Here is a 10,498-nt window from a genome sequence, read left to right on the forward strand (position 1 = left end):
GCGGCCCCGGCAGGAGCCGGCCCTTCCGCGCCGGCCCTTCCCCGCTTCCCGCCGGCTCCGCTGCCCTCCCCCCGGGCTGCGCGCAGCGGGTGCATCGGCGGCGCCAAGGCCGAACGAAGCGCAGCAGTAAAATCATCATGACAGTCAACTTTTTATTTGTTGTAATTTATTTTTTTTAAGCGAAAAAAAAAAATCTCCGCGAGTACGTGCGCAAGGAGGCGGCCGCGGCGGTCCAGGGACCCGGGTGCCAGCAGACCCCCGAGCGGGGACACAGCGGGCGGCGGCCGGGAGCAGCGGGTCCCCTTCTCATTCCCCGCCGCGGCTGGCGGAGTGCGCGGCTCCTACAGGGCCTCCCCGCTGCCCCGGGGCAGAGGCACCCCGGTTGGGGGGTAGGGAGAAGTGGGGGTCGGCCGCCTTCCCAGATCCCCCCCCCCGGGGSTTAGGGGCATGCACATGCCCATGGGGCAGCTCCCCCCAGGCCCCGGGGATCGGGGCTGGGGCCGGGCGGCACGGCCCGGGGCCGGGCAGAGCTCGGCCACGCAGGCCGCCGCCGCGCACCGGAGCGGGCCGGAGGGCTGCGGCACAGCCCCGCGGCTGCCGGCGGAGCTGCCCGGGGAGCCCCCGGCCTTTCCCTCTCCCGCTGAACCCAACGGATCCCTCCCGCTTCAGCCACTGCTGCTGGGGCCCGCGGGGATCGCGGCCCTGCGCCCTCCCGAGGGCCCGAAATCCGCCGCCGCCGCGGCGCGGAGCGAGGGCTCCGCGGCTGAGAATTAGGGTCTCCCCTTCCCCGGCAGCACTGTCCCTCCCTGGCTCCAACTTTAGGACGAAATACCCCCGCCTACACACACACACTCCCACACCTTTCCGCCCCTGCGGCGGCGGCGCCCCTCACCCTTTGTCTGGGTCCCCTCCGCCGCCCGGTACCTGCCGCTCCGCTCGCTCGTGGCTTTGCGTGGGCACCGGGGCGCACTGTGTCCCCCACGCCACGCCACGCCGGACCGGGGCACTGGGAGRCACCCAGTGATAGCGACTCCCTTGCCCAACCAAACGGCCCGGCGCTACCCTGCGCGCACCGAGCGCAACCGCGCTGACTTTATAAGGTGGCTTTTTTGGAGGGGCTGGGGCAGAAACTCTTTTTTTTTTCTTTGCTTTTCTTTTTTTTTTTCCTGCGTGTGCCTCTCTGCTGTCATTCACCCGGCTCCTTTCAGCATCCAGCCAATGGAGTGTGAGGGCCTGGGAGAAGCAGGCCTTGGGTAGCGTGATTGATGGGCAAACAGGCCGGCGGGGCGCTCGCACTCACTCACACGCGGCCGCGCTCCGCTCCGCGCCGCGCCGCGCCGCACCGCGGGGCTCCCGGCTCGCCTGTGCCCGCCGCGGGCACGGGCACGGGCTGGCGGCAGCGGGCACCTGCGTGTGCGAGGCTGCGGGGTCGCGGGTGAGCGTGTCCCGGCTCGGCGTGGGTGCCGGCTGTGTCCGAGGGCTGTCGCGCGTGGCTGTGTTACAGCTCGGAGGTTGAGCGCTGGGCTCGGGCTGCGCCCCCGCTGCGCCTCGGCGCTGAGCGCGTAGCTGGTGTAGCGGCGTCGTGCCTCGGGGCTGAGGGTCTGGTGCGCCTGGGTCCTGCGCGGACCCGGCTGCTGCACCCCGGTGCCTTGAGGCTTGGTGCCGTTCCGCCTGAGCGCCCCGGGGCTCGGTGGTGTCGCCTCGGCGGGGCGCGGTGCCCGGGAGCAGCATGGATCACATAGGGGCTCATCACCTGCACCAAGGCCAGGCCGAGCCCATCAGCTTCGGCATCGACCAGATCCTCAACACGTCGGAGCCGGGCAGCTGCATGGTGTCGCACCCGCGGCTGCAGGACTCGGCGGAGTACGGCCTGGGCTGCATCGTGGGCAGCGCCTACAACACCGTGACCGGCAGCTACGGGGCGAGCGGCGGCGCGGCCGGCGCCTATAACGGCACCTCCTGCAGCATGGGCGCCCTGCCCGGCTCCTACAACGTGAACATGGCGGTGAGCATGAACGGCAACACCTTGAGCTCGGCCGGCGGCGTGATCCGCGTCCCGGCCCACCGGCCCGTGGCCGGCGGCGTGCACCAGCCCCTCTCCGCCGCCGCCGCCGTGCCGGCGGTGAACGCCATGAACAGTCTCACGGGGCTCACCTTCCCCTGGATGGAGAGCAACAGGCGGTACACGAAAGACAGGTTCACAGGTGAGTCGGGGCGCCTGGACCCCCCCCTCCCCGTCCCTTCCCGCTCCCCTTCTCCCGGTGCGGCCCCCGACGGGGAGAGCCGGACCCCGCCGGCGCCTGCCTCCCGCCCGGCTCCCTCCGCAAGCGCGGCCCGGAGGAGGCCAGAAGCAAGAAGGGGAAGCAAATGGGGCACATCCAGTCACTGCCACATGCGTGGTTTCTTTTTATTTCTTTTTCTTTTTTTTTAATGTTTTCTTTTCCCGTGCCGGCAGTTGAACGCGGCCCGGGAAAGGCGGGCASGGAGAACACGGGACGGAAAACTCCCATCGCTCCTGCCCGCTCCCGGGCACGGCTCCCCCTCTCTCTACCCGAGCAAAACCCGTGGCAAAGTTTACCCCTTAAATACAGGGATATTTTTAGGAACAGCCTGCTCTGGCAGCCTTCGGCCTGCCCTTCTCCGGGCGCTTTTAYGGCTGTTTTCCCCGTTGTTTTTCCTGTTGTGCCCGGTTCTCCCGCTGCCGATTTCAGCTCCGTTTTAGTCCCGCCAAAACGGACTTTTTGCAGCCGCAGCGCACTTAAGGCAGTCCCGTGCCGAGCTCAGCCTGGAGCCGCTTACCAGACCCGCCGCCTTTTCCAGGTGCATTTTCTTTCGGCGCTAACAAAGCAAAAGCTCAAACGAGGAGGCTAAAAATGCAACGAAAACGTAACAGGGAGAAATTAGCCCCCCCGGTGCGGCAGCGCCTTGATCGTTCCTTTTCTCGGCAGCGAGGCCGATTTTTGCAAGTTCACGTTTAATTTCGATCCGATCGCACTTGGCTCGGACAGCGAGTAAGGGYGTAAAAATGAGCCGTWTCCCAGCAAGGCATTGAGCGCTTTTTTCCCCCCGTTTTCTTTTTCTTTCTTTGTTTTCTTTTTTTTTCTTTTTTTTCTTTTTTTTTTTCCAGAGTATCTCCTCGGCCTAGTAGTGGAAAGAAATACAGCGAGTTTTACCCGATTTTTTTTCCCACTAGGAAAAGGGGGGGGGCGGAAGAAAAACCCGAAAATCTAATTCTCGTTTCCAGCCCGGGAAGTTATTTCTCGGGCTGGAAATGCTTGGGCCGAGAACGGTGGCGACTATCGCCCCACCAAAAGGATAATTAAAACGATTCTCGTCTGCAAAAAGCACGGAGGTGTTTCAGCCCGAGCGCTGCGAGCGAGCAGGCCCGGGAGGCGCCGGGACCGGCCCGGCGTTGCCGGTCGGGGCGAGGGCGGGCGGCGGCGGGGCAAAGCCGGGCCCGGCCCGCTGCAGCTCTGCGCCTGCAACGATATTTTAGCGGTGTCCCGGGAAGGGATCGAGCTGGCTGCGGATTTGCAACGAGCACCGTCGCCCCCGACCCCGCCGCGAAGCTCTCTGCTCTGCCGCGTTTCCTCTTCGCTTTTTCGTTTCTTTACAAAAGCGGCTTGAAATCGCTCTTGCTTGGGGCCTCTTGTTTTTCCACGCCTTGGGGCTGTGCCGCAGGGCCCAGCTCCGAGCGTGGCCCTCCCCAGCCCCTTTCTCCCGGTGCCAAGCCCGGCCGCCGCCCATGGCAAAGCCCAGCGGTGTCCCGTGGGTTCCCACGGGGCGCCTGTCCCCGCGGCCCGGCAGGATCGCGGGGCTGTAGCTGGCCCCGGGGGGGTCCCTGTGAGCCCAGTGCTGCYGCTCACCCGGGAGCAGCCTGGGCTGTGTGCACGTCCGAGGGGGAAAAGCGGCGGCTTTGCAGCGGGAGGCTTCCCCAGCCCAGCGCCCCGGGAGCCGGACCCCTCTGCTGATGTGTTGCTGCTTGCTTCTTTGCCTCTCATCCCCCCTCCCGTGTCCCCCCCAGTGGCCCTCTCACCCTTCACTGTAACACGCCGTATAGGTCACCCCTACCAGAACCGCACCCCCCCCAAGAAGAAGAAGCCGCGCACGTCCTTCACCCGCCTGCAGATCTGCGAGCTGGAGAAGCGCTTCCACCGGCAGAAGTACCTGGCCTCGGCCGAGCGCGCTGCCCTGGCCAAGGCCCTCAAAATGACGGACGCCCAGGTGAAGACCTGGTTCCAGAACCGGCGCACCAAGTGGAGGTGAGGGGTGGGGGGTGGGCTTGAAGTGTTCGTGTGAGTGTGTGCTTGCATGTGTGTGCACGGGTGCAGGGAGCTGGGCAGGAACATGCGTGTGGTGTGTGTGTGTCTGTAGGCCGGGTGTGGGTGCCTCTGGTTGTGCATAGCTTGTGTGTGCATGCGTACAGGGAAATGTGCGTGTGAGCGTGCACAGTGTGCCTGAATGTGTTTGTGTGCAGGCTGCGTGTTCACTCATGCAGTGCATGTGTGTGATTGTGCAGTGTCTGTGCAAGCACGTGGGTGTGCATGCATGCTGGGTGTGTGCACATGAGTGTGTGTGCAGTGTGCATGCATGCGGCGTGCATTCAGTGTGTGTGAATGCAGTGTGAGTGCACGGGTGTGTGCACATGTGGGTATGCACACACGCAATGTGAACATGTGTGTGCAGCAGGTCTGTATCGTATGTGCAGTGAGTGTGCGGGATTCATGCGTGTGCAGGCAGTGGGCTGCGCAGGAGGTATGCGAGGTGTGTGCGGTCAGGGGCAGCGGCCCCTGTGCCTCCTCTGGCTGGGGGGGCTGCTGTAAGCGCATGGCTCCAGCCTGGAGCTGTGTGGGGGGCACTGCAACAACTGCCTGGTAGAGTCGTGCTGTGGGGCTAGTGCTCTGTGAGTTTGGAGGTGGTGGGAATGGCTATAGCTGTCCTAGGGCTGCGGCTGTCCTGGACAGCAGCATGTGGCTACAGGACTTGCTGGCACTGGAGKGGACCAGAGAGCAGGGGGAGAAGTAGCTTGAGCCAGATCCCACACCATACTGGTGTGTCAGGCCCTGCGTAACACATTGCTTTCACCCCTGTGAGGTTTACTTCTCCTTCTTGCACTTTTTTTTTTCTTCTCCTGGATGTGAGGATAAAGGCTGGTGGGAGAGGAGAGGAGGCTGGGCTCATGTGGGGGTTCCTGGGCTCCATCAYTATGCCTGCCTCTCCCCATGCCTCTATGGGCAACCCCATAGAGGCATTCCCAGCACTGGGAGCATCCCTAGGCCAGGCATGCTGCAGAGGGAGACCAGGGCAAGGGACAGATTCTTTAGCAGGTCAGGGAAAGGTGCTGAGTGCTTTGGTACAGGCTGGATGCTGAGAGGCACCTTCTGCTTTTCCTCGGTGGGAGCTCACTGGACGAGACCCATGCAGCCAAACCAACGATCTCCAATCATGCAGGAAAAGAGGGTCTAGAAGTGCAGCCATGGCCCCTCCACAGCTGGATACCCAGTGGATGAAGGGTTGAATCCTTCAGCAGGAAACACAGKCCGAGTCTGGGTGTTATGCAAGTTGTCTGAAAGTTAAGGCCTTACTCCTGGCTGCTTCTACAGCTTCTTCAAGGAGGGGGGAAATGGGGCTTTGAACCTTCCCCAGGGTTTTTCCTCCAGGGCCGAATGGGACCGTGATTGTCTGGGGATGCTGAAGTTGGAGAGGAGTCGGGGAAGAGGACAAGGAGCTCAGAAACCAAGGGAGTAGGCAAGTCCCACACAGGGGGCCCTTTCCAAGGGACCCCTATGAACTGCTGCTCCCTCAATGCCAGGAAGTCTCTGGCTAGAATGATTTCTGCTAGTCAGGAGCAAAGTCCTGGAGGAGAAGGAGGAACAGTCCTGCTATGGCCTGCAAAGTGGGGTCAGCTATGTCTTCTAACCTGGTTTCCTAAGGAAGTGAGGCAAATGCAACTTGGCTGAATCTCCCTCTGTCTGTCAATAGTATCTGAGTCTGTTGGCCAAGTTCAGCCCCTTTGGCAGAGGWGCAGAGGATGCAAACTTATTTAGACATTTCACAAAAATAGCTGAGTAAAGAGAAGTAAATGGTTCACTGTAAGGGAAAGGCTACAGCATGACCTCAGCCATAGTATTAGACATGGGAGAATCCACACCAGCATGAGCCAGAGGGTTGCAAGCTTGTAAGTTCTGCTGTTTGCAGTATTTKCATCCCTGGACATTGTGGTGGTGAGCATGGGTGCTCCTGGCTGCCAGTAGTCCCTGCTCAGCCAAATCTGGACCCTTGAATTGGAGTAACTGGGCTCCATGCGGTGCTTGGAGAGCTGGGTGCTGGAAAGAACGGCTCAGAGAAGCCCAGAGTGTGTGTGGGGAGTCTAAGCCAGGCAACAAGGAATAACTAAGAATAGAGAGGTATTTTAAGTCCTTAGATGGATTTAAATGCTTAAATAAATGCAGGCAGGGAAGGGATGGGGGAGTCTTGCCTCTGCCTGGCRTCTCCTTGCCCAGGCCTCTGTGTTGGAGTGGGGTGGCTGTGTGAGCCTCCCACCAGCACCGACCTGATCCCTGCCCCCTTCTACCCGGGACCTGGGCACTCACTTGAGACAAGGRCATCATGACTTGCTTTCTTCCTCTGACCAAGCGGGTTTGAACCTGCAAATCCCGGCCTGAAGTGAACTCACGAAGGAGCCCGCTGCTTGGAGCAGGGCTGCAGGGACACGTTGGGGAGCCTTGCCCAGCCTGGTGCTCAGCTTCCCGTCTCCCTGCGGCCCCCCGGCAGCCTGGCACCGGCACTGAGGAGGCMCAGGAGCAGGGACTGACGGCCGCTGTGCCGGGCAGCGGGCCCAGCCCCAGCCCGCAGGGCTCTCGTCAGCCCCCGCGCAGTGTCCCGCGGCCACCGGGTCACCCGCGGCTGCCGYGCGCCCGACTGCCCCAGCTGCGGGGCTCCCTCCTTCCTCCCGGGAGCATCTTGCCATTGTGCCGGGAGTTGTTAAATATTCATGGCGGCAGAGCCGGAGCCGCTCCGGGGCTGCTCGGAGCCCCCCCTCTCCCCGGGATGTCTGACGGGAGATGCTGACAGTGATTAGAGCAGGGACTGAGCCCAGAGCTACCTGCTTCCCGACCGGAGACCCTGCTCCCCGGAGGCCCGCTGCCTAATAGCCACACGCAGGCCTCGACCGCTCCCCGGCGGGGACGAGGGCCCCCCCGCCCCAGCCCCGTGCTTGGAGATGTCACCGCTGAGCTCGGAGCTGCCGCTTCAAATCCCTGCAGCCAAAGAAGATGAGACGTCTCACGTCCCCCTGAGTTACTAAATTAAAAACCTGCTGTTTTCCCCTGTCACTGATCCATCGAGCCGCCTGGAGAGYGTCTGCCAGGCCTGGGGGTGTAAGCGAAGGAAGATGCGGGGTGGGGTGGGGGTCAGGCTGGGACCAGCACTGTGAGCTTCCCCTGGGCTTTCCCAGSAGTTCACTGGAGGCACCTGGCAATGTCCACCAGTAAAAGCAGAAGTGACAGTAGCCTCCAGAATGAGCCACCAGCCCAGCAATGGCAGGGTCAGGATTTTCATTGTGGATTAAGCATATTCAGGTCATTTCTATCCTGTCTTCTCTTCTCAGAAAATCCAGAGCTTGGACTGTAGCAGAGGTGGAAAGGACCTCTGGAGGCTCCCTTAGCCCTGGCAAGATCAGTTCTGCCCATGTAATTSCAGCCAGACGTGTGCCCAATTTGTTCTTAAAATTCTCCTCACCTGCTCTGCCCAGTTTCTTCTGTTCTTTGATTGTACTTGCTGCTAAAAATTAGTTTATAGTGTCTAGYCTGGGTTTTGCTTGCAGTTTAAACGTGTGATTTTTGTCCTGCCTGCCATGGGCATGTTGTTATCTTCACCCAGGCTTTCCTCAGCTGGCTGCTGTAGTCCAGGAGAAGAGGTCGCTGTGCTGAGCACAGGGCATGGGGATCCCACAGCCTCTGCTCGTGTGGCCGGGGTGACACTGCCCACCTCCCAGCAGCGCAGCGCCATCAGTTGACRGTGTCTAACCTCGCCTGGTGCCTGCAGACCTGCCCCTGGTCCTGTGTTGCTCGACAGGGTGTTGTGTCCTCAGGTCTTGCTGCTGGCTCTCAAATGTGCTTGCAGGGAGTCAAATCCTTCTGCAGTCGCATCTCACASCCTCGCGTATTCTGAGTTCTGCTTGGGTTTTTCCCATGGGCAGAAAAATAACTGGAGCTGTGGGTCCGTTCCCAGCTTGGCTGTGACCTCCACAAGCTGCTTCTCCCTCTGCTCCCCTTGCTTGTTAAGATCGGAGTCTTTTCTGCAGGGGCTGGGAAGAGGGCCACAGCTCCCTGTTTACAGGTCTTGCCGCAGTTTGTGCTGCCCGTCACATGGAGATGTGGGGCCCCTACTTTCCTCTCCTGGTGGCCTCCAGGCCTGAGCACCCAGCACATGGCCCTTTCTCTCCAGAGATGCCCCTCCTCTGCTTTCTCCAGCCCAGGCCATCCTAAAAATCTTCCTTTTCCTCCTAGGAGGCAGACGGCAGAGGAGAGAGAGGCAGAGAGGCAGCAAGCAAACCGCATCCTCATGCAGCTGCAGCAGGAGGCCTTCCAAAAAACCATCAACCAGCCCATCCAAGCAGACCCCATCTGCGTCCACAACTCCTCCCTCTTCGCCCTCCAGAACCTCCAGCCCTGGTCTGACGACTCCACCAAGATCACCAGCGTCACCACCGTCGCCTCCGCTTGCGAATGAGGCTCGCCCCGACCCGGCGGCGCGTGCCCACCACCCGCCGTGGGACCGTGCCCTGCAGGCAGCGCGGTGGCCTGCGTTCTCCCCGGGGAAGGCTGGTGCCCTGCGGCCCCCTGGGCACCCGTGCGTCCCACGCGGAGGAGGTTGGGGAGATCCTCCGCTGGGAGAGGAAGGGAAGGGAGAAACACCTAGCAAACTGTCTGGGCGCGCGGGATCACCCGTGCGGCGGCGGTGTCTCGCCTCCCGCCCGGCCCCTTTGTTCTTCCGAAGGTCTCCGGTGCCGACCGTGAACTTCCTCGTGCGCTGCCAGACAAAGCCGAGCCCCGACTGAGGCGGCCGCGGGGCGTTCACCGTGGAGAAAACTTCCTTTGGGTCCTGCTGGCGGCGGTGCAAAGCCTGGCTTTGTCCACGTCTGTGTGTGCATATATATATATATATAAAAATAAAATTACACACGTATATATACATATATATATACACACACACACATATATGTGTATACATATAAGTGGATTAGACTGCTGGTTTGAAAGAGAGGAACAAGGCTCCCTGGAAAACATGTTTCTGCCCAAGACTCCTCGGCATCACCCCGGAGCCGTTCGGGGACGCAACAAATGGAGAAAACAACCTGGCTTTTTTTTTTTTTCTCCCAGCAGTAATTTCTGTTCATGACAGATGCAAACCCGTCGGATCTCACCTAGCAATGTCTCCTCCCCTTTTTCATTAATTTTTTCTTGAGGGGGGGGGATAAGAGAAGGATCTGACAGACTCCTGAGGACGGTAAATATGATATCTCAATTGTATGAAGCGCCCAAACTGTCCCTGGCCACCACAGACTCCATGCCGATCAGCTTATATTTTAATAATGAGAAGACCTTGGTGGCAGTTTGCAGGGGTAATGCAGTTTCTTTCAATGGGGTTATTTCCACACCATTTGCAAAATGTTGCCCAATATTTTATTTTACCTCCTTTCGTTTATAAGGCAGTTTGTGATAGTGAAAGTGTATTTCACTTTCAACCATTTTAACATAGTCATTTCTTTAATTGTACTGAGGGAATGARACACAATTAAACAAAGCACTTCTTATAGCAAATGACAGGAATATATATATATATACTTATATATACAGTATATATTTTTCAGTTACTTATAATCTAAAACAGCACTGCCAATTTAAGCAGCTGGTACAAACAAGCAATTAGAAAACCTATTTTCAGTGAGATTTTTAAAGGCATTAATTTGTTTTTTTTTTAAGTTATGCACTTATAAGGTGTTTTATGTGTATTCATTTTATAAAGTGCTTGTGTAATTTATGTGGAAACGAACAAGAAAATAAAAAAAATCTCCAGGGTACTGAATAAATCATTTAATTCCTTGCTCTTCCAGTCTATTAGCTCCCAGAGAGGAGACAGCATATCAGAACTCTCAATATTGAAGCTTTCACTATTTCACCATTTGATCTTGCTGGAGTCCACTTTGGCTTTGGAAGCTCTAGAGATAATTTGATATATTTTAATCCCTGATCCTGTAAACATTTTCGGGCTTCAATCCAGCAGTGCATTTAGCACCTGCTTTAATCTAGACACTTCTGCTGGGCTTGCTAGGTGGGGAAGGAATTGCTCGGGGCTTTAGCATTAAACACATGTTGAATAATTTCCTGAGCGAGGTCCTGTGTGCTTGCCTAGGCTGGGGGCGAGGGGGGGAGAGGTCTTAGAAGCGTTAGTGTCTGAAACTTTATATAGAAAGCTTTTAGTAAAAAAAAAAAAA

General features: G+C 58.7%; 1 protein-coding gene across 2 annotated transcripts; it reads left to right on the forward strand.

Moving 5' to 3' along the window:
* The first annotated feature begins 1,729 nt into the window (after nt 1–1,729).
* TLX1 (T cell leukemia homeobox 1) lies at nt 1,730–8,733 on the forward strand. Of its 2 annotated transcripts, none has more exons than XM_085319156.1 (3): nt 1,730–2,204; nt 4,025–4,262; nt 8,511–8,733. In XM_085319156.1, the coding sequence occupies exons 1-3, from the start codon at nt 1,730–1,732 to the stop codon at nt 8,731–8,733; spliced, it is 936 nt and encodes a 311-aa protein (XP_085175282.1). The 2 variants fall into 2 exon arrangements, with proteins under 2 accessions (XP_085175282.1, XP_085175283.1); XM_085319157.1 differs by having other exon boundaries at nt 4,061–4,262.
* The last annotated feature ends 1,765 nt before the right edge of the window (nt 8,734–10,498 follow it).

The sequence above is a fragment of the Rhea americana genome, unplaced genomic scaffold (genome assembly GCF_003343005.1).
Source record: "Rhea americana isolate MKP2758 unplaced genomic scaffold, rheAme1 scaffold_571, whole genome shotgun sequence".
NCBI classification, from domain to species: domain Eukaryota; kingdom Metazoa; phylum Chordata; class Aves; order Rheiformes; family Rheidae; genus Rhea; species Rhea americana.

Coding starts and splice junctions, on each gene's coding strand:
- TLX1 (XM_085319156.1), top strand. CDS start 1,730: ATGGATCACATAGGGGCTCATCACCTGCACCAAGGCCAGGCCGAGCCC. Junction 2,205..4,024: donor CACGAAAGACAGGTTCACAG/GTGAGTCGGGGC, acceptor TGTCCCCCCCAG/TGGCCCTCTCACCCTTCACT. Junction 4,263..8,510: donor AACCGGCGCACCAAGTGGAG/GTGAGGGGTGGG, acceptor TTTTCCTCCTAG/GAGGCAGACGGCAGAGGAGA.